The sequence below is a fragment of the Seriola dumerili genome, unplaced genomic scaffold, assembly GCF_002260705.1.
Source record: "Seriola dumerili isolate Sdu_G_001 unplaced genomic scaffold, Sdu_1.0 BDQW01000068.1, whole genome shotgun sequence".
Lineage (NCBI taxonomy): Eukaryota > Metazoa > Chordata > Actinopteri > Carangiformes > Carangidae > Seriola > Seriola dumerili.
In genome coordinates, this window is record NW_019174323.1 from 1,523,632 (window position 1) to 1,546,996 (window position 23,365).

General features: G+C 39.7%; 1 protein-coding gene across 1 annotated transcript in view; it reads left to right on the forward strand.

Annotated features, from left to right (window-relative positions):
* Positions 1-23,365, forward strand: part of LOC111219802 (formin-like protein 1) — a 32,960-nt gene that overhangs the window by 6,617 nt on the left and 2,978 nt on the right. Inside the window, exons 2-23 of the mRNA XM_022742595.1 lie at positions 4,006-4,089; positions 4,715-4,965; positions 5,071-5,154; positions 5,256-5,399; positions 6,848-6,935; positions 8,177-8,253; positions 8,386-8,479; positions 11,958-12,032; positions 14,062-14,172; positions 14,388-14,537; positions 14,835-14,936; positions 15,034-15,277; positions 16,723-16,998; positions 17,202-17,326; positions 18,045-18,247; positions 18,339-18,573; positions 19,499-19,567; positions 20,361-20,441; positions 20,540-20,669; positions 21,689-21,852; positions 21,942-22,043; positions 22,256-22,348. Coding sequence (XP_022598316.1) covers positions 4,006-4,089; positions 4,715-4,965; positions 5,071-5,154; positions 5,256-5,399; positions 6,848-6,935; positions 8,177-8,253; positions 8,386-8,479; positions 11,958-12,032; positions 14,062-14,172; positions 14,388-14,537; positions 14,835-14,936; positions 15,034-15,277; positions 16,723-16,998; positions 17,202-17,326; positions 18,045-18,247; positions 18,339-18,573; positions 19,499-19,567; positions 20,361-20,441; positions 20,540-20,669; positions 21,689-21,852; positions 21,942-22,043; positions 22,256-22,348 — 2,982 coding nt within the window. The remainder of the gene's footprint in view (positions 1-4,005; positions 4,090-4,714; positions 4,966-5,070; positions 5,155-5,255; positions 5,400-6,847; positions 6,936-8,176; positions 8,254-8,385; positions 8,480-11,957; positions 12,033-14,061; positions 14,173-14,387; positions 14,538-14,834; positions 14,937-15,033; positions 15,278-16,722; positions 16,999-17,201; positions 17,327-18,044; positions 18,248-18,338; positions 18,574-19,498; positions 19,568-20,360; positions 20,442-20,539; positions 20,670-21,688; positions 21,853-21,941; positions 22,044-22,255; positions 22,349-23,365) is intronic.

Sequence of the window (23,365 nt, forward strand, 5' to 3'; positions counted from 1 at the left end):
CTTAAATGAGCGTAGCTGAAGCAGAGGTGGAAGGATTCGTGAGGCTCTCAGATACTGAGGCGGTTATTGTTGTCATGGAGAGAGTGTGACGAGGATGGCCACATGCTTTCACACTTAACACGTCTTAGTGGGTATAACATTATCTACAAGGGACATGCAGCCATGAGAGATCTAGAGAGGAAAGTCTGAAGCTTGATAACTGTCACAGGTTGTTTTTTACTTTACAGTCACAAAGACACAACTCTCTGCTGCTCCACTACAGCCGAGTGTCTCTGTCCTTCTCCACAACACACAGTGAGTGAAGAGATGATCTGATTAGATCCTGACATTTGATGCAGACACACCCTCCTCCTGTCCGGACTGCCTTCTTTGTTTAATTGTTCATATAAAAAAAAACACATACAGCAGCATATGCATCTGTACAATCTGTTGTGGTGTATTTAGACACAAATGAGGAGAGCTGATGACCTTTAAGACTTTCTTTTCTTCTGTGAAGAGCCACAAAATTGTTTTCTTCTTCAAAGACAAAGTGCTACAGAAGCCCTGGGAGTCAACTGAAAAAAAAAAATTAACCTGTCTTCACAGATATTTCTTTATTTATTTATTTATTTAGAAAAATGAGCCTGGAAATGATCCTGGCAAAATGTTTTTTTTGTCACTTGCCTCTCAGGGCCTCTGTTCTGTCTTGAAATTCCCATTTGCAGGTTTTCGCTTCATTTCATCCATTACTGAGCTAACTGCTAGCTCACCAGGCTAATGGCACATGTTGGTTAAGCTGCCTCTCTTCCTGCTTCCCAGTGGGCATTGCAACCAATGACATACAACGACACAGAGGATTGGCCCAGATAACCAAAACCAAATCAAGCTTTATGCAAAAAATCGGCTGAGGTCAAGGTCTAGTTCAAATCCCTAAAACAACCTTTATTTACCATGTACATTATGACTATTGTCTGTAATATTTTTGTATTGTTATAAACTAATTAACTAACCAGACCTCCATCATCATCCAGCCACATTGTTATTTTCCTCTTTTAAAGCACTTCTCTGAAAAAAAACAATAGAAGGTTGTTTGTCTCTTTCCATTTCCAGCTGGTCAAATATAACCAGCTCTTATTGACCCAGCCGCTCCATTCATCAGACCTGATTTATCAGATTCACATCCAGCCCACCATTGATTTACTGTGCTGTTTGGTATCTGCTGTGCCCCTCTTATTCAGCGTGGCACACATGATGTCCACACATTTAGCTTTGTACATGTTTTAACATCAGTTTTTATTTTGCCACTTTAAAAACTATCTTTGAAAATAAGAGATAGAGAGTCATAATATTTCATACTATAAAAGAAAAAACTGAAGTGTAAAAACTAGTTATGTGGCTCAGTTGAGGCTTATCTCTGAGGCCCAGAGGTAAAACAGCAGCAAATCATCACTAAGTAACAACTGCTGGACATTCCTCAGCAGACTGAGTCAGTGCTGACAGGAGCTCAAGTCTCTCAGTTCCAGTAGCAAAGACAAGAGCAGGAGGCGTGTGATTGGACGAGAAGTGGACACAGAAAAGACATGAGGAGGATATGTAGCATTTAAACAAAGTGAGGTGGAGATAGCCGGCTGTGTTGTCCTTGAGTGGGAGTGTGCTGTCGACCGGTCTGGCGTCATGTGTGCGTGGGTTATAATTAGAGCAGCTGATGTGTCTGTGTCTCTGTGCAGGAATGTGTTTAATATATGAGGCACCAGCAGTGCATTAACGTATGTGAAATGTGGTGTGTGTATAAGAGTGTGTGTGTGTGTGTGTGTGTGTGTTTGTGAAGAATACCAAGGACAGAGCTTTTTTGTAGTCTGCTGTTTGTCAACATAAACAAACTTGTTGTCAACCACATCAGCTCGATGTTGCAAACAGCTGACGGAGAGAGTTTAGGACGAGCAGTTTGTTCAGTCTTCAGCCTCAGTTCCACTGAACAAGTTCTGACTTTAAAGGAAGAAACATGGCACATTAGATACAATGTAGTTTAGAAGTGAGTAATTCAATGTATAAGTTCATTTACTCATATAAATTGAAGGTACTGGTACTTCCCATTTAATCACATTTTACACTTGTACTCCTGTTTTTACTCCACTGCATTTATGTAATTGCTACATTAAGATTTTAAATTAAGATTTTACATAGAAAATACATGATACATTTATAAAATATTGTTATAGATAAAACTGCTCAACAGAAAATTAAACATTTGAAATGAGTTCCACCTCAACCAACTAAAACAGTAAAATGTGACTTACATACTGATGCATTAGCAACTATAGGGGCACCCAGAGAGCACAGACCTCCACTAAGACAAATGTCAAACAACATACACCAAACTTCAGAGAAAATAATTCACATTCATAGTAAATGATCCAGATTGTTCCGGTTTGTCCCCGTCTCATGACCCATCTCTCCACCAAGTTTGGTGCATATGGGCTCAGTACTTCTTGCATAATCCTGCTGACAAACAGAAGCAGGTGAAAACATAAACCCCTGGTAACAATAAGCTATTATTAAAAGTTTTATATATATATATATATATTTCTCTCCACTGAGTACTTTTAATACTTTAATGACACTGTGTCAATAATACTTCTTGTACTGTAGCAGGATTTACATATAAGACTTGTGTACTTGTGTGTAAATGTGGTATTTCTACTTTTACTTCAGTAAACCATGTGAGAGCTTCCTCCACCTCTGGACTCATTTTGTTACTGGTCACCAGTCACGAGAAGGTGACGAGTGACACCACGGTGCTTCAGTAGCACACGGATCTGTTGTGACAACAGACTGAAAATGACCAGTGAGGCCACACGGACCTCTGACTCACACGGTGACTGAGCGAGAGCTGTAACGTCCCTCTGAGTGAAATCATCTACAGCAGAGCCATGAATTATTGAAGGAGGCTGCAGAGTCATGAAGTGTCCAGAGGCCCAGAGTGTTTGATATCATATCGTTTCCCTGACTGTCTGGTTAGTCCGTTTGTACAGAATATTACCTGTGTACCTGAGATCCATAAGAACATACTGGAGGTTAAGATGTGTATCCTGGTAAAGACAGTGTACTGGCCTAAGTGTGGAGATGGAAAATAATACAAATTGTCATTTAAAGTTTTTTAGGCAGTAGTGGAAGAAATCCTGCAGTACAAGTTATACTGAAGTAAAAGTACCAAAGTATTAGCATCAAAATACATCATAAAACCTGTTATGCAGTTTGGCCCATTTAAGAAGACAATATATAATTTGATTATTGTTACTGATGCATCAGTGTGTAGTAAAGGTGGAGCTAATTTTAACTGTTATATACTGCTACCTGGTTTAATCTATGATATACATCATGATTTATTCGTTGATTATATATTGTTTTTATAATCTTAATGTCAAGTAACAAGCTGGAAAGTAATGTAGCGAAGAAGTATAACGTAACATTAAAAGTAAAAAGAAAAAGTACATTTAGTTGAATGAAGCATAAACTGTATATAAAAAGATGGACACTTTGGAATAAGATTTTATTTATCACAACAAAGTGCTTATAAAACTAGTTGAAGTGCAATTAAATTACATGAATTAAATTTATTTTTTTAATTTTTTTTAATTGAAAGTTTTCTGCTGCAGTGAACAGATCAGTTACATGCCCTGTGCTCTCTTTTGAGAAAAATGCTAATACAACATGCTAACATGCTCACAATATTAATATTAACATGCTGATATTAAGCAGGTGTAATGTTTACCTTCTTTTTTTTTTTTTTTTTTAAACATGTTAGCATGCTAACATTTGCTTATTAGCTGAGGCTGATGGGAGTGTCAGTAGCATCGACTTCAGCTGGACTTTAAAATAGGTTTTGTTACACGAGTCTTGAGGCTTTGGAAATGGCAAAAATGAAAAATGATGCTCATATATCATCAGTATTTTTCTGTCGTGCTGCAGGTTTACTGCTGTTTTTCCTCAAAAGCCTGAATCTCTCTTTTTCCCCCCCCCTTCCAGAACACGATGAATCTTCCTCCAGACAAGGTGAAGATCCTCAGCCAGTACGACAACGAGAAAAAATGGGACCTGATCTGTGACCAGGTGGGTCTGCTCTGTCATCCTGCTGACTGTGAATCACTTCTTTTTTAGACGTAAGATGATTAATGGGCCTGTTTTATAGGCAGTGGATTTGTAACCAATGTAGGTCAATCAATATACTGATGCAATGTGAATACCAAACACAGGAAAACATCCCAACCCATACACACGCACACAAACACGAGGAAGCTCATCAATATTGTACGTCACCGTAGCAACCACAGACAGGTCCTTACCAACCTGATGGGAGAGTGACAGATGTTGCCTGTCACTATCACACAGTGGCTCATGCAGCTTTTCTTAATTGACAGATAATTAACTGCGCAAAAAATGGAAGCCAGAAAATTTCCACAATTTCAAAAAGTGAAAAAATAGATGGTTTAGTGAAAGGGTGTGAGTGGGGCTGGTGTGGCTGAAGCGTGCGTGATTGTAACTGCTGCACCACAGTAGAATAATTTCTGGAAGCTTGTTAAGATCAAACTCATTTGCATAAGAGACGCTGTGTAATCAAACTGTGTGAAACCCCGGCTGAGCTCTGCCCTCTGGCCCCCCCCCCCTCCTCTCATTGCAGTACAGCAATCAATGTGCGTGTATGTGCGTGCGTGTGTGTGTTCCTCTGTATCTGCAGGAGAGGTTTCAAGTGAAGAATCCACCGTCTGCATATTTGGAGAAGCTGAAGAGTTATCTGGATCATGGAGGAGTCAGTCGAAAGGTAGAATCCACGTCACACATCTCAGTTTCAAGTCATTTTCTGAATAATGAAGCGTCCACTGACCTCATAACCACCTGCATGTGTTTCTGTCAGTTTAAGAGACGTGTCCAAGAGTCCACTCAGATCCTGAGAGAGCTGGAGATTTCCCTGAGGACCAATCACATTGGGTGAGTTTTACTTCAAATCCCAAAGTGAGAAACAAACCTTTGTCGAGTTCGGACTACTGTTAAATGAAAGAAGCGGCAGAGTGAAAAGATGTTTTCTCCTCACAGCTGGGCTCAGGAGTTCCTCAACGAGGAAAACCAAGGCCTAGATGTTCTTGTGGATTATCTGTCCTTCGCTCATAGCGCTGTCACGTAGGTATCAGCCTGAAAAACAGAATTTTAGGTTCACACATTCAAAATTTCATTTACATGAGCGTGAACTCTGACCCTTCTCACCTGACTGTGACTCACAGGTACGACACAGACACTCTGGACAACGGCCCGCTGCCCACAGACAAAAGCAAAACTATGGACAAGTCAGCGGAAGATCTGAGCAGAAGTGCCAGCAACTCCCCCTCTCACAGCGCCTCCAAGGCCGGCAAGGCCTTCACAGTCAGGTGAGGAGACGCACAAAGAGTTGAAGTTGTTCATGTCCCACGAGAAAATAAATAATATCTTCCGTAAGTCAGAAACTGAGCTCCATCAGGTCTGTTTTAAAATTTATTCGTAACTCATTAATTATAACGTGACTTTGCCAAAAGTATGTGGCCACATAACATTTTTCCCATATGTTTTAGTTCCACAAGTCCAATCAGTGTTTATCATACTAATGTAATAAATAATCAGACACCAATGATGTATGAAATGTACAGAATCTAAACATTTTTTCAATTCCAAATGTTAAAATTAGCAGAATTTTCAAAATGAAATAAATATAAAATATGAAAATGTATAAACACAAAAAACCTTGTACTTTTCAAAATATAGGTACAAGGAACATTGAAAACCTAAACAAATCACTAAATACTTCAATGTTGTCACAGTGTAAATAACCCACGATATAAGACCAGATAGTTACTGTACTGACTTTAAAAAAACTGATTCTGAGATGTCATTGGAAATAGTTCATTAGTTCTTTAAGGGGGAGGGATCTGCTTTTTGAGACTTTGTTGTGGAGTTAAGTTTGTCAGTCCTTGGGGGGGCCCAAGCAGTTGTAAAACTTTTGCACAGTATTGTAGTAGGAAGCGCTTTATTGTCAGGAGCTAATAAGTGTAACCCAAACAATGAAAAACAGACCCAGACTTTTGGCCATATAATTTACCTAAAACAACAGAGTAGGTTAGACTAGGAGACGATACACGGTGACGATAGATACATGGCTTTTACTGCAGAGATGGGCAAATTGTGATTTACACTTGCACACAATTTCACAAAAACACATGATCATGTTCGTACACACACAGAAATCCTTCATCTGCTGCAAACACTCAGCTCGGTGCATCAAACTGTTTCTAACAAACTCCGGATCTGATGAGACACACGACACAGTTGTAGCAGCTGTGGCTGTTTGCATTTGTTATCCAAATACAGTTGGATCAGTATAGAGAGCAGACTCTCACACACAGGGACACAAACAAAGCAGTGATATACATGCACACACACACACACACACGCACACGTTACACTGTAAACAAACACCTCAAACAAACACACGCACATTCTCTGACATGTTATCTCTCTGATCTGAAGCGACTGCATGTCATTGTGAGAACTTCTACCTACGTGTGTGTTTGTCGGCCTCATGTTCAGACTGTGTAAGTGTGAATGTGAGAGAAACACACACTCTGACCCATCATCAGACCAGAGGGAGTGTTCGGTTTGTCTGTGGCGCTCATTTGATCATTTACTTTGTCATACAATCCAGGCACATACAACCATCAAACCCACCATGATATGAATCATAAGCACACATGCTAAGCTGTTAGCATTGTACTTTAGGTGTAGGGACGACAAAGCTGTAACCACAGCGTCTCTTACCTGGCAGATTCAACTCTCTCCAAAACAGGAAAGCTGTGAGGAACTCGCGTGTCGTGAGCCAGAAAGACGATGTTCACCTCTGCATCATGTGTTTACGTGCCATCATGAACTATCAGGTATTCAAAGCCACCCACTCAACGTCTCTAATCATCGTTTTGACAGAAAGGTATGGAAGGTATGGAGGCCCATTTCTTCCAAGAAAAGAAAAAATGGATAGAATGTGAGGAATGAAATAATGAAAATAGTAATGACAGAATGAGACCAAGAGATACTGAGTCAAAAAAAAATTCACTTTCACAGTCATGTTTAATTTAAGTTAAAATGTATATTTTGAGATGTAAAGTCAAAATTCTGACTTCAAGAAAGAATTATGAGCTACAAATTCACAATTTGACTGTCTATCAAAATTAAAAGTTTCTAAGTCAAATTGTCATAATTATCAGCATCTAAATTACAAATATAACTATAAATCAAGATCATTAGATACAAATTCATCATTTTCATTTTCGTAATCGTGATTGAGATATATAAATTAAAAATCTACCTGTCTAAGTAAAAATTAAGGCATTATTTATAGAGACTAAGTTATTGAGTTACTTAGTTAAAATGTGACTTTTCAAATCCAGATAATGATACAAAGTAATTCTGATTTTAAGTAAAAATTATGAGGTATAAATTCAGAATTTTGATCTTTTTAATCAAAATGAAGAGACTATGTCAATATTTTAATTTGTAAGTCAAAATTAAGTCATATTTAATAGGCACTAAGTCATAATAATGAGTTACAAAGTTGAAATTTTGATTTTCTGTCAGAATTAAGAGAGTTTAGTTTTTAAGTTTTAAATAAGACATACTAAGTCATAACTATCAGTTACTACTTTACAAATGTGACTTTCTAAGTAAAGATTATTAGATACAAAGTCAAAATTCAGCCTTACAATTCATAAGCTACAAATACAGAATTCTGTTTTTCTAAATCATAATTTACAGATACTCAGCCTAATTTTTTTGTCTTATTTTACTTAAAGGTCTAAATAGTGACTCATTCCATTATTATGACTTGGTGTCGCTTTATTTTGCCTTATACTATCAATAAATGTTGACTAAGTAAATATCATATAATTTAGTATTTTTAATACTAATGTACCTTTCTGTACCTGACAGAAACTGACTCCCAAGTAAGAAGAATGTGAGTGATGTAGTTGTTCTAGTTTAAATGTGATTACAGTCAGTGTTGTAGCTGCCTGTAAGAATGTCTCCTGTAGTCGAGTGATTGGCAGTTATCATTTGTGTGTGTGTGTGTGTGTGTGTGTGTGTGTGTGTGTGTGTGTGTGTGTGTGTGTGTGTGTGTGGTTAGTCTGGGTTCAACCTGGTGATGAAGCACCCCTGCTGTGTCAATGAGATCACACTCAGCCTCAACAACAGAAACCCAAGGTGAGGAACATGAACTTTAACGTGTGGAATCTAATAAGAAATCTTATCACTAAATACAAAACACATAAATTTTCTTTTTAAAAAATCAAGAAAAATACAAGAATAAATGTAAATACAAATTCCTCTTGTCAGGACGAAGGCGCTGGTGCTGGAGCTGCTGGCCGCCGTGTGTTTGGTAAGAGGAGGCCATGACATCATTCTCTCCGCTTTCGACAACTTCAAAGAGGTATGACGGGTTACCAGAGTGTTTTCTAATGGGTTTATCTGCTGAGCTACTTTACAGGATGGGTTCACATTATCTCAGGTCTGTCTAAGAACAACAGTCAGGTGCCCGTATCAATACTGAAGCATCAGCATCAAAACATCTCTTCCTTACATGCTTACACTTTCAAATCTACAGTCCGTGTTCTGTAAAAAAGTTTATTTGAAGCTAATATGATGTGAGTTGGTCAAATCAAGTCAGTCATCCAGAGTTACACCTTTTTTAGACAGTCTCTGTGCTGAGGTGCAGCAGTTATATCAACACAATTTTGTAAAACGACTGTAACCCTGTGAGACACCTGATTCATTTATCTAAATCAGACCGTTGAAGCTTCATATCAAACTTAAGCTAAAGTTTGGAAAGTGTTTTTGCACACGAATTTTGTCTCTTCTCACTTATGATCAGTATGAACACGAGGAATGATTGCAGCGACTTTTGTTTCAAAACCTTAGAAATTACTATTCTATAGATCCAGTCTTAGTCATGCTGGTCTAAAAGCAACAGGTATGACTCACTCTTACCAGGAATAGGCCTGAGTGTCTTTTGAAATGATGATGCCTGAGTTTTGGTATCTATACCTATATTTGAATACCTTATTGTAAGAAATATGACTTGTCAGTTATTCCCCTGAACCTGTTTTTTCCATGTAACAAAGAGGCCAAAGTTTTCAAATGCTAAACTCGAGCAGCCGTCCAAGAACGCTCCCTAAGTCTGATCAAAGATTCACCAACAGCTTTTAATAGTTAACAGTTTTTTCAGCCAGTACCAAGCACCTACTGAGATTTTTAGACTCTTTAGATGTGGCTGAATCTTGCAAGGGATAAAAGCACCGTGTGTTGCAAGAATTCATAAAGACATTTCACCACATTACCCTATATTACCAGCATCAGCTGGGAGGACTCAGCCCACATTCAGACCTTATTTTAAACTGGTCTTAGTCTCAACATAGACGTGGTGTTAGTGTAACAGCACCCACATTCCAGTCTGTCCTTTAATGCCTTGAAAAGCAGGTTAAGGGGAACCCCAGACCCTCCTGGCCCCCCCCCCCGCCCCCCCTCAGCTGCTTTGTGCAGTTGTCCCACCACCAGATAAAACCGACTGAAGAGGCGTAAATATGTGAAGCACTTGTTGAGTTGCCTTTGACCTCTCCTTGGCCGTCTCTCATCTTTGCCTTAGAAAGCAGCAACTGTTGCCAACAGATCCTTCAACGACACTGACAGGAAGGAGCTAGACCTGAACCAGGAGTTTCTATTATTAGTAAACGTCAATGAAGTTGGAAAGCTGCCCTGCAACAAGCCGAGTCCTCCCTGACTATGAGGAGGGAATGCACTTTAATGTCAATTATACACATTTGCTTCTGGATTCAGATTTAAACCACTAATGTAATTTCATTGCAAATAGCCAGGAGCTGCTGGAATTAACTGCTGTTTCCATTTTAGCTCCAGTTTCAGAAACACTTAAGACACCAGTTTAATTAGAGTGAATGGCTGCTGCAGCTGAATTAAAGTGTCTGTAAGGGTTAGCCAGAAATTTTTCAAACTCTGATGAAACAGTTGTTTTGAAACTGAGATCCAGCGGAAGAACACAAGACTGAAACAGAAACAAGTTCATTTGAATTTTCTGAATTGAATATAAACTTTCTTCCTCGGTGGTAAAATGACGAGACTTTTCTCCTCTAAAAAAAACGAGCCTCTAGGTCATTTGTGCATCAGGTTATTATGACCCACAGTTAAGTTTTGTTGCTAGGCGACATCTAGTGGCTGTAGTAATTATGACAGGTTACGACAGATGTAGCAGTTTATATTATCTTTCATCCATGACCGTTCCACAGGGGTAACCACGTTATTAACAACAAAGATGGTCTAGCCATGACTTTTATTATAGTAACCACGGCGAGGAATTTATGTAAGCTGCTCTCGATTATTGTAACCATGAAAACCAAGGTGCGCCTGCTGCCGTAGGGGCGCAAAACGGCAGCATCAACAAACATTGATATCAAAGTACTGATTTCAGCGACATCGCCCAGCTCTACAAGATAATAAATTATGAAATGATAAAATTATGATTCTGTTCCTTTCTTTATTATCAATAAATCTAATGAAAAGACCAGTACCGTCGATGTTTTTTAATATTATCTGACTTCTCTTTAGCCCCTTGGAAGTTCATTGGTTCCTACTGAAGATGTAAATCTTTTAAAACACCACAAATATATAGTTTCATTTTTAAAACATCTCAGTAACTTCCTTAAACATCTGGTAACTGTAGTTTTTAGCAAAGGTTACTCAAACTGGAGCAAACAGTGTATTTGTTGGGGACTATTCTTAGCGGCGGATTAATCCACTTTTGGGGTTTTTAATAGTTTTTGGAAACAATGGAGCTCTGTGGCTCAGGCTGTAGATTCACACGTGATGCTTGTTAAAGGGATTAATTCATTTTTGGTTTTGATCTTCATGAGATTTGTTGAAAGTAAGAAAAGACACTCCTTTAATGAAGCAACAAAGAAGAAGAAAATCAAGTGTCCATCTGTAAGCACCGAATCCTCTGGCGACATCAGCCCCTGGCTGGTTGATTAGTGCAGCATCAGTTATCACAGCAGTGGCTCCAGTATCACAGTGAGTGCCACTTGTTTTGGTGCAGCAGCAGCACCGAGGTGTGTGTGGGCGAGAGCCAGAGGGAGATTGAGCGAAAGATGGAGAGAGCGATACAGTGCTCGTGGTCGTGAAGCTGAGGCGAGCAGGCGGGCGGAGAGCCAGGAGCTTGGCTTATGTGTCGCTCAGTGGCAGGACGTGGGCATTGTTTTGGGCCGTGCAGGCTGTCGGGTTGGCATGCTGCATTATTTAGCGAACATGAGTGGGTGAAAAGGGGGGAGGGCAGAGTACAAGACGGCAAACGCTCACATGCTGCTGCTAATGGACGAGACAAGGAAACTGCTGAGCAAACTAACATCAACACACACACTTCCTGAAGCCTTGTTTATGTTTGGCCTGTCTGTGTGTATTCATAGCAATTATCCTGCACAATGCACTGGTTTTATTATTGCTGTTACTTGTGTTTGTCCCCGGAACCTGACACTAAATTCACAACCACAAGCAGCAGCCACATGATTCTCTGTAATTAGATGACATGTTTGCTGAACACACACATCATTTAAATACTGCAGAGTGTATGTGGCTAGATAGAGAGATGCATTACTCTGATACTGTGTGAGCACACTGCCCCCATGTGAGAACACACGGAGGAGATGCAGTCCTTGGAACAAGTTGATTTATCTTTTCTGTCATCAGCAGCGCGTCTCAGGGGGCGTCTCCTAGATTTAACAGAGCAACATATTAATCACACAACACAATGAAGAGAGTCAAAGGTGTAACAGTCAGTGGTTTTTAAAGTGGGAAGCTGCTGTGATCTGACACCACCTGTTGTTGTTGTTGTTGTTGTTTCTCAGGTGTGTGGAGAGAAAAGTCGATTTGAGAAGCTCATGGAGTTTTTCCGCAGTGAAGACAGCAACATCGACTTCATGGTAAAGACTGTGTGTCCAGATATTATATGCACAGGAAATGGTCAAAAGTATGTGGACACCTAAACATTACACCCATATATGATTGTCCACAAACTGACTCACCATCTTTGCTTCATGTAGAGTTCAATCTGATTGAACTTCCAGAAACTGACACCAGAAATCACACGGCTCTCCAGTGAGAGAGGGGGTGGGATTCATCTCTCTTTTAGGAAATATAGTTCGCTTATAATCTTGTTTTATTATTATTCACTAAATGGTCTGAGCCCGAAATATATTTTTGAAATGATTTGATGTTTATAAGCCCAACAGGTCTCGAAGATGTGTTCTCCACTGCCTTCATTTAATCATTTAATCTTTGCACCTTAATTAGATTAGATGTTTTATAATCTGTTTTTATACTGTTTTCTTATTATGGTTTTTACTAATATATTTTTTTAAATTAATAATCATTGAATCACTTACGTGTGTGATTAGGGCTGTACAAATAAATCTCCCCTTATGACTACATGGTAAAATAAAACTAGCAGCAGGGAAGAAGAGGTTTTTCTGTAGTGAGTGCGGGGACAGTGACAGTAAAGTTCTTGGTAAGAAGGTCATGTTTTCCACCTGCCCTCAGTGTTTCCTGCAGTTTTTACTCTTTAGCTCCTTTTTTTGTTTGTTTGTTTCTCTTTATTAGAACTTGTGGTCCAAACTGTGATAAACAGTCCCACTAAACAAAACTGGACATGTCCACATACATTTGGCCATATAGTACGTGTATGTGTGAATGAAGACTGAAGACTTTTTATGTGTTTTAATGTATTTGTCACGTCCTCTCATGTAGCATCTATAACTGATCTATAACAGTTAATCAATGCTGTAAATGTATGATTACACACACATGAACATAGCTTATAGTGTGTTATAAAATATGTATTAACTCTTCATACACAAGTCCAAATATAAACAGGCAGGTTTAAAAGTGTTTAAAAACATGACACTTTTAGTAGAATATGTTATAAAGCATTTATGGATTAGTCTTATCCTGTCAAGGGACGTGAAAACAAAACAGAGGAGTTTAATAACCTACAGTCTGCTTCATGTGATGCTGGTAATCACCAGTAACATCATGTTGTCCACCTGTGTGAAATAACTAAAATGAATAGACACTTAATAGATCTTCATTTGGTATTTGGAAAAAATCTCTATTGTTAAAACTGCAGTTTGAACAACAGAAAAAAAAGATCAGTAATTACAGTCATCATTCGTCATAATGAAGCTCTCAGACAGAGCCATTTACAAAATGACAGTCTTCCTTTTTAATTAAACAGACTGTGTGCAATTATGTGAAATGTGCAGAGTGCAGTGAGTAAGATACAACAGCACTCAGCTGATGTTTGTTAATGTGGATTCACTGGTTCACTTTAACCCTGAGATCACACCTGTGGGTGCAAATACAGAGAGGTTATAGTGTTGAATTTAATGTTGAGTGAACACATGAATGAATGAATGAATAAATCTCTAAGTTGTTGTTAAGTCAATTCAAACAATGAATATCATGTAAATACAGCAAAAAAAACTTGAAGCTACAAAAGAGGTGAGGCTGCACATGTGACATGGGAGTGGGGCTATAATGAAGTAATTATTTTCATTATCAATTCATCTGCTGATTAATTTCTCATCATTTTGCCTGTACAACATCAGAAAACAATGTAAAATGTCTGTCACAGTTTCCTAAAGCCCAAAGTTTTTCACTTAACATTCAAGACTTAATGAATAACTGAATGATTAATTGATTATCAATATACATGTTGAGTAAGTTTCTGTCGTCATTGGGACTTTATGTGGAAGTAAACACAGCTTTTAGAAAAAACAGTTTGAAGATTTTTCACTGTTTAAGGTTCAGAGTTCAGGATCAGGCTCCAGCTGTGTCCTCCACATCTGGACTAGACACCCTGATCCTGAACTCTGAAGCTTTAGTTGGACATTTTAAATCGCAGCCTCTTCACTTGTAAACATGAGTGAAGTATTTACTGTGTGTGCCCACCAGGTGGCCTGTATGCAGTTCATCAACATCGTGGTGCACTCAGTGGAAAACATGAACTTCAGAGTGCACCTTCAGTACGAGTTCACTCGACACGGCCTGGATGACTACCTGGAGGCAAGTCTGACCTTTGACCTCACAGTCTGACCCCTGAAATCAGACTTTAAAATGAGGATTGTTTTAGACTTTTATACACGAGAAGAAAGATTCTGTTGTTGTATGTAAATTTCACAAAATGTAGCGCTTCATTTTATGCTTTTGTAGTTGTTACGTATGTAACTAGATTTAAATAGAATAACAATAATTTTGTGTGTGTGTGTGTGTGTGTGTAGAGGTTGAAGTTCACGGAGAGCGACAGACTGCTGGTGCAGATTCAGGCCTACCTGGACAATGTGTTTGATGTGGGAGCTCTGCTGGAGGATGCAGAAACGAAGAACGCTCTGCTGGAACACATGGAGGAGCTGCAGGAACACAACACACAGGTGGATATACAACCACCATACCATACAACCATACAACCACCCCTTCACTGTTTACACACTTTATTGTGTCGTAGATTTAATTTTAAAACGATAAAAAAGAATTTTGCCCATTAATTGACATGAATTAATTGAAAAATCTGTGATGACAAAGTGAAACATGTTTTTGATTTGATTTGATTTTCAGATTTATTAAATATAAAAAGTAAATCTACAACACAAAGTTTACAAAAAGTGAACCGCTAAAGACAATGAAGATCATCACCGCGTGTAAATGAAACCTGTGTGTTGGTGTCTCAGCTGAGCAGCAGGCTTCAGGAGAGTGAGAGGGAGGCGATGGAGAAAGTGTCAGAGTTGGAGAAGAAGCTCATTCAGACCACAAAGGAGGTGGAGCTCCTAAAGGTGAAGTACATCATTCTCCTCTTTGCATGTGTATTGACTGTGTATTTCAGTCTGACCACTTTATCATGACTGTTTCCTGCTGGTGTGTGTGTCACAGGAGAGTCTGCGTGAGTCATGCTCTCAGGTGACTCTGCTGCAGCAGCGGGAGCGAGAGAGAGAGCTTGAACGAGAGAGAGAGAGGGAAAGAGAGAGAGACAAGGACCGATCCACCGAGGCCCTGAGGGAGCTGGAGGCCAAAGTCCAGGCTCTGGTGGAGCAGGGCCTCGTCCGGATGGAGCGCTCCTCATCTGGACACCTGGACGTTCAGGTGGTCCCCGTCATCCAGGACGTGGTTCAGAAAGGTCAGAGCCTGAAATAATATTTATTACAGAGTTGATAAGAAACTCTGATATTCACTCTGAAGTCGAGCAGCTTCTCTTTCCTTCCTCGCTCTTGTTCCCCTGCATGTGTGAAGTGTAAGGCCGCTTCAGGTTGAATTCACAGAGACACCTGAACTTTCTCCTCGCAGGTGAGACGCAGGCAGTCGCTTTAAACTCTATGAAAAACAAGCGTTCACGTCTGTCCTCCAGGTCGAGCTGTATTTTCGGTTTAGAAAGAGACTTGTTGGTGTCGAGTGCATCACAGTTAAATGTTGAATGTTTCGCAAAAAGACAAATTATAAAAGCTCTTCTTTTCAGCCTTGAACATGAAAATGAGTCAGGCCTCAGGATGAGCAGTTAACAGCCTCTGATCTTTTCTGCTCCTGCACTATTTTGTCACTATGATCATTTCAAAATAAGATGAATGTAGATGAACTGTGTCTAGTGGCCTCCACCATCAGAATCTACATAATCTCACACAGACTGAACACAGTGAATTGTAGAGAGTGAGCTGAACTGATGAAGACCTGCTCAAGTTCATTGCTCTGTTTTGTCCTTTGAGAAAAAATCTATAATCATGAGGAAGAAACTTTTATTTTAGATTTTTTTTTTGGTTTCATGAAGGTGCGTCTGCATAAATTTTATTTGGATACAGCCAATCAAATCTTGAATGTCATGCTGCATTCATGTGCTCCTCAGATGTTTCCATTTCCCGAGTTAGGAAGTTGTTTTTCCAACTTCAGCGTGTCCATGTGCCTTTAAGTCTGAGTGTGGAAACAACATGGATGCTACAAAGAAGATGTGATGTATTTTATAACTGTTTCCAAACACAAAAACCAAAGAGACACAGCTTTTAAACTGTCTGCAAGTCTACAAATGTACTGAGACAATAATAATCCTAAAATATACTGATAACGTTATGAGGTGTGTTCATCAGTGTATCAGCAGATGGATGAGTGTTTGACTGATGAGTGCAAAGTTCACAGGGTTACTGCTGATAAATAACTTTTCTAACTAATCTAGATCTGTCTGCGTGGATGGTAACTGTTACAACCTGATTCCAGAATACAAATTAAACTTGAATTTGCACAATTAATCAAAAGTTTCTCACCATAAAACAAACATTTACTTTCGTCGGCCATGTATGACTTCAACAACTCGGCAAGTCGCGGAACAAAAATTTTGGCCAACTATCCAAGTTGTTGTTCTGACTCGGGGGTGGGCACGTTCACACGAGTTTTCCTGATTATTCCAACACCACCTGAATACAGCTGCCTCACACACTCTGAACGAGAACCCACAGTAGTTCCTGCTGAAGTTTCCTTCTTATCCAACTCCCAGACATGAACACGTCCTGCAGCTTCACTTGACTGTTTCAGTTGGACTTTGATGAATGTAAAATAACAGTGTTGTTGTTTCCCTCACAGCTAAAGATGAAGTAGATACAGGAAATGACCATGAGGCCACTCCCACCTGCTCAGACTCGCCGCCACACCTATCTGAAGCTGCTTTAGAGTCAGTGCCGGCGCAAGCTCCTCCTCCACCACCTCCTCCACCACCACCACCACCACCACCTCCTCCTCCTCCTCCAGGCTCAACTGCAGCTCCTCCTCCTCCTCCTCCTCCTCCTCCTGCAGCTCCACCCCCCCTGCTACCTCCTGGAGATGGTGCGATGCAGCTGCCAGGGGCAGATGGGAGCTCAGGTGAGTCTGCCATCAGAGCACAGTGGTTTGGTTTGGACCTAAACTCTGGAACTGTAACATTATCCTGAGAGAAAAAATGTAAATGCACAGTTCACCATAAAAACGACTTTAGTATTTTACCAATAATTCACTGTCCGAATAGAGAGAAATATTTTTGATTGTCTGTTTGAGCTCATGAACTTTTTTTCATCCTTTTCTTCCAGGTCGTAAAAAAAAGAATCCTATTCAGACCAAATACCGGATGCCGCTGTTGAACTGGCAGGCCCTCAAATCCAACCAGGTGGCAGGAACCATCTTCAACGAGCTGGACGACGAGCACGTCTTAGAGGTTTGACCACTTCCTGTTTCCAGTGTCTGTGTTTGTCACTACTGTCACTGACTAAACCCACATCATCCAGGTATCCACTGTGTGACACTCAGCTCTGTTGAATCCACTTCGTCTCACACAGTCATTACCTCAATGTATTTATTCACTTCCATTCCTTTTTTTGTAGAAGGTTTATTGGTTTTTGTTAATTAAACACAAAAACTCCCTCCCTTTCCTGAGAAATACAGTATTTTACTCTAGTTAAAATCAAACTTCAGCTTTGGAATAAAAGCAATAACACCAACAGTTTTGTGGTCACAAACCTTTACACAATTCTTTCTTGTGAAATGGAAAAAACAGCAACTCAGATCTTATATAATCCTGAGTTATTTCTTTAATAACTGCTCCGTAAAATCAGCTCAGATCATCTCTGAGAATCCTCCATTTTAACTTGCAACAATCAAAAAAATTAACACATTTACATTTTCTTCCATTAACTGGAAACTACTCTGGTCATAAATGTAACAAACCTCAACAGGAACAGTTTATCTTAGAACCTGTTTCCAGTTTCATGTTCTTGTTAGATTTAATACTATTGGGATTAAAATGGTGTAATTAAACATGTATAATGTGAGTCCTTACCAGCCATTTACACTGCAACAGTTCAAGCAACATTTAATGTCTCATTTCTCAGCTCTGTGTATTTCTCTCTCTGTCTTTGATGGATCTCTCCTACCAGGAGCTAAACATGGCCACCTTTGAGGAGCAGTTCAAGACCAAGGCCCAGTCCGCCCCTGTAGACCCGGGCACCCTCAAGATGAAACTGGCCCACAAGACCCCCAGTAAAGTTTCTCTAATGGAGCCCAACAGGGCCAAAAACCTGGCCATCACCCTGCGTAAGGAGGGAATGGCTGCGTCTGACATCTGCTGCGCCATCGAGACGTACGCTCTAAACCTAAACTCCATTTGTTTCTACATCATATATATATAAATAGTGAGACACTTTAAATTCACATCACTGCCGCCCCCACAGGTACAACCAGAGAGCTCTGAGTCTGGACTTCCTCGAGCTGCTGGAGCGTTTCATCCCCACAGAGTACGAGATGAAGCTCATCCACAACTACGAGTGCGAGGGCAGGCCCCTGGACGAGCTCAGCGAGGAGGACCGCTTCATGGTGCGCTTCAGCAAGATCCCGAGGCTCTCGCAGCGCATCAGCACTCTCACCTTCATGGGCAATTTCCCTGAGAGTGTCCAGCTGATACAGCCCGTGAGTTCATGGGGGGGGGGAATCTCAGATTCTGGAGCCTGATGGACATCAGAGAGAATGATATATGAGAAAATTATAGGTCAGACTGAATTTATAGATGTGTGTATGACGTCTGTGTTTGGATTTGACTGTGAATCAGATATTTCTGACAGAAATTACAGCAATCAGGACCTACGGGTTTTTAAATACCTTACCTGCCTTCATGAGCTCTGTGTCACCGACTCTGCTGCTGCTGACCGCAAATCAGTGGCCAAGCTACAATAACTAACTTCCTGTTGTTTTACACTTGCATCCACCTGTCCACGTCTCACAGTTTGAAAACTTCTGGTTCAGACAGTTTAAATGAAACCACAGAACTGCTCCTGTTCTGACACTGACTGCTGCAGTTTCACACTCACAGTCAGCCTCATCTGTTTTCAAACAATTGTTCCATATTTGGGGAAAAATGCTTATTTATTTTTTTACAGAGTTAGATGACAAGATCACCTCTGTTCTCTAGAACCAGCGGTTTAGTTTTTATTTTATAGCTTCATTTAACAGGCATGGGGCACGTTAATAAACTCCCAGAACTCTCAGAAGAGACTGATTGAAACCTGCAAAGCAGAAGCACTGACATTAAAATCACATACAGTGCACAAAATGTATAAATCAGTCTGACAAAATAAAAGACATTCAGCTTCCAGAGGTTTAGCTTAGCTTAGCATAAAGACTGGAAACAGGGAAACAGCTAGCCTGGCTCTGTCTAAAGATAAAAAAATATCAACCTTTTCATCTAACTCTGCAAGAAACAAAATAAGTATACTTCCTCAAATATGAAACTATTGTTTTAAGATGCAGCACGCTGTGGATTAAGTGAGGCAGCCTGTAATAATTTGGTCCTTCACAGTTTAGAAATAAATAATCATATCAACTATTATTCCCTCAGCAACTCAACGCCATCATCGCCGCCTCGATGTCGATCAAATCCTCCAGCAAACTGAAGAAAATCCTTGAGGTGAGTTTGTTATTTTCAGAAGAATAACGTAGTAACAGAGCAGCAGCTTCTTCTCGCTCCACTGTCTCTTTGCTGTTCATTATGTGTCCGTGTGGGAGCTCGAGTCATTTGTGAAACAAAAGTTCATTTTTACCATGAATCTGAAAGAAGGAAAATGAACAGTTAAATAGAACAATTAGTAAAAACTGCCTTTAATTTTGTGCTTTATTATTTTCATTAATTTACATCTAAATATTATTTTACCAGTATTAAAGTTAATACATCTAAATAACATCAGTTTCTTCTCCTCAGCTTTGATAATATTTGCTACCGACTTAAACTACAAACATTTTGTCTCATAAAAAATGACTATAGTGAAGAACCTGATGTGAAAATGTTACCAACAGTCAAAGATCTGTGTGCACATTATGTTCAGCTGACTATAAAAGGTTAAAGCTGTTTTATGAAGGGAGAAGTTTTTCTGTTTTTATCTCGAGTTTGAGGAGAGGGGTCAAAGTTTATTTGAATTGTGAGACATCACATGTTTCCTTATGACTGATATGACTTCTTTAAATATTTTTACTAATTCAAATCTGTTTTCATTGCTTTTAAATGCTATTTTGATGCCATCTTAATGTTCTATTTTAATGTATTTCCATGCCTCTGTAAAGCACCTTGCCTTGCCTTGTGTCTGAATGGTGCAATATAAATAAACTAGCCTTGCCTCTACTATAATGGTATTTTACGTGTATGACAGTAATTTCTTGTCGTACAAAATGGTTTGACCTTGTTGTTTCCTGTCTGTGATGTGAAGATCATCTTAGCGTTTGGAAACTACATGAACAGCAGCAAGCGAGGGGCAGCGTACGGCTTCCGCCTGCAGAGTTTAGACCTGGTGAGTATAACCTACAGAAATATTCATTGTGTCTGTTTCTGTAGAAAATCTGAGAATCTTTTGCTCAACTTGTGATCACACACTTTGTTTTTCTTTAGCTGTTAGACACCAAATCTACAGACCGTAAACAGACACTGCTTCACTTCATCGTCAGCATCATCCAGGAGAAATACCCAGAGCTGCAGTCCTTCTACACAGAGCTGCACTTCCTGGACAAGGCGTCACTCGGTACACACTCACTGCAGTTACTGATCCTGCTCCATCCATCTCTCATAAAGCTCCACACATACAGTTCACCATCTGCTTTCCCACTATAGCTTAATCAACATTACACTGCTCAACGCCCTGCAGAGCCCAAGTTAAGAGATGTGTCATTCTTATTTGATTTTGATGCATTTTCAAAACTAAAACTATTTGTTTCTTTGAAATATTTTTGAGCTGAAAATGCTTCTATGAATCTTTGGAAGAAAATTTCAGAAAATGTTAGAAAATAGTTCAAATGCCTCAAATCATTATTTCCCAGATCTGAAAGCGACACTGAAATGTTTAGTTTACAGGCTTATAAAACAGAAAAAAGCAGCAAATCCTCACATTTTAAATTTGTCTGGACAACGACTTAAAAAGGTCCCATACAGTTTAAAGGTAGATGTCCATGTGTTGTTTGATTATAGATCAGGTCTAGGTTCTATATTAATACTGTGAAAGTATCAAAGCCTCAGTCCACAGAGAAATGCACACAGCCTGTATTCAGAAACTGAGCCTTAAAACCAGCTGTCAGGACTTCTGGAACTTTGTGATGTCACAATAAAGCAGCCACCGCTCTCAGCCACGCCCAAGCCCCGCCCACCAGGACCTACTATCCAACCTTGCAGGATTTTGTTTCTCTAAGTGTTTTACCTGAAATCTGCTGTATTTTTATTCACTCAGAAAACAGTCAGTCAATCAGAAGAGAGGAACAGAGCCTCCTCTGTGGTTTAGTGTCAAAATCATTTGACACTAAACCACATTTGTGCAGATATGAAAATCAAATGTCATCTTTAATAATGTCCTAACAGTGGGACTGCTGTGATCACCTCATTCATGTTTTTTAGACCTTTGTGCAGGTTCTTTTTTTGACCCCGACACCGCAGTGTGACCTTTAAAATCTTGCATGAGCATTAATACCACACAGTCTAATAACCACACTACCAGCAGTGATAGGAACGTTACACTGAAGCACTAACTCACCTCTTTCCTTTGTGTCGTAGTTTCTCTGGACAGTATTGTGCAGGACGTGCGAGCTCTGGAGCGAGGCATGGAGGTGACCAGGAGGGAGTTCTCTGTGGAGAAAGAAAATCCTGTGCTGCAGACGTTTCTCAGCAGAAACACCGAGCTGCTCGACTCACTCACAGCCGATGGAAAAACTGCACAGGTCATCTTTAATCACCCAGTTACACATATTTCTGATGTCCGCCTCCATTTCTTTGGCTAAATTTGTCTCATTTTTTGTCTGTTTTCCAGGACGTGTATGACTCAGCTGTGGAGTACTTCGGAGAGAACTCTAAAACCACCCCTCCCTCGGTGTTCTTCCCTGTTTTTGTCAGATTCATCAAGGCCTACAAGGTCAGATAACACTTACTTTATTGATTTCTGGGCTAAATGAACAGACAGTGCAGCAGATAGCTGCTTCGCTGACAACTAAAAAAACCCAGCTATTCCAGGATCCTTACAGCTCAGTTAGTCAGTCACAGTGAGCCAATGTCACACTTATTATTTGACCTTCACATGTCGATCAGTAGATGCATTTAACATCCTCATGTTTTTGTCTGTGGCAGCAAGCAGAGCAGGAAAATGAGCAAAGGAGGAAACATGTCCTGAACTGTGAAGCCCCCTTGACTCCACCCAAACCTGAAGTCATGGAGAACAAGGTAACATCTCATAAAGTCAGAATTTAATTACCCACACACTAACTGCTCTAGGTTAATGGATCATTCCTGTTTGTTGCAACTTGGGTCTTATACTTTCTATCCGTCACAACAACATTGTACTCACCAAGTTAACTGCTGAGATCAGCAAACTACAGTAGCTCGGAGGGGTCAAGAAACATGAGACGACCGAACAGGCTGTAAACAAAGCCAAATGTATTAGAATAGAATAAAATAATTTTACTGTTTTCCTGTATTTTCTCTTCCAGATTACTGGGCAAGGCAAATTTTATAGCACATGTCAATACATGAAATAAAGAATACAAGCAGTAAAACAGACTAGAATAAAAAAATAAAAAATAAAAAAAAAATAAAAAAGTTAGGTCTTGAGTTTGGACTTGCTCATTGATCTAGTCTCAGATCTTGTAGCATTTTGTGCCGCACAGTGCCTGAAGGCAGCTTCGTCATCTGTAGTTCTAACCCTGGGAACGGACAGTGATCGTGAGCCAGCTGACCTGAGCGGTCTACAAGGTTCATACTGGTTCAGTGTTTTGGACCTGAGCTGTGTAGTGATTAATGGACCAGTTGCAGCATTTTAAAGTTAATTCTTCCAGCTGCTGGTAACCAATGAAGGGATCTGACAACTGGAGCTTGAGGCTGAGACAGACCTGTAAACTGCAGTAATCCAGCCTGCCAGAGACAAATACAGGGACAAGTTTCTCCAGAACATCATGCGTCTCTGGAGAAAAGGAAGCAACATAAAACCAGGAGGAACTGGGAAAACAATAGAAAAACATTAAATACCAATAATTATAATGTAATAATAAAGAATGTAATAAATAAAAGAGGTGAGCTACAGTGACAAAGGTGTTGTGGGTATTGTCAAATCAAAGAAACAAAAATAACAAAAAGAAAAGTCCAAACTCAGTTTTTCTATCTGAAATACAGAAAAATGGAAAGTGAAAGCCATTTTTTTCCGCAGCCTGTTGTGGCCTAAATAGGTATTACAAAAACAAACAC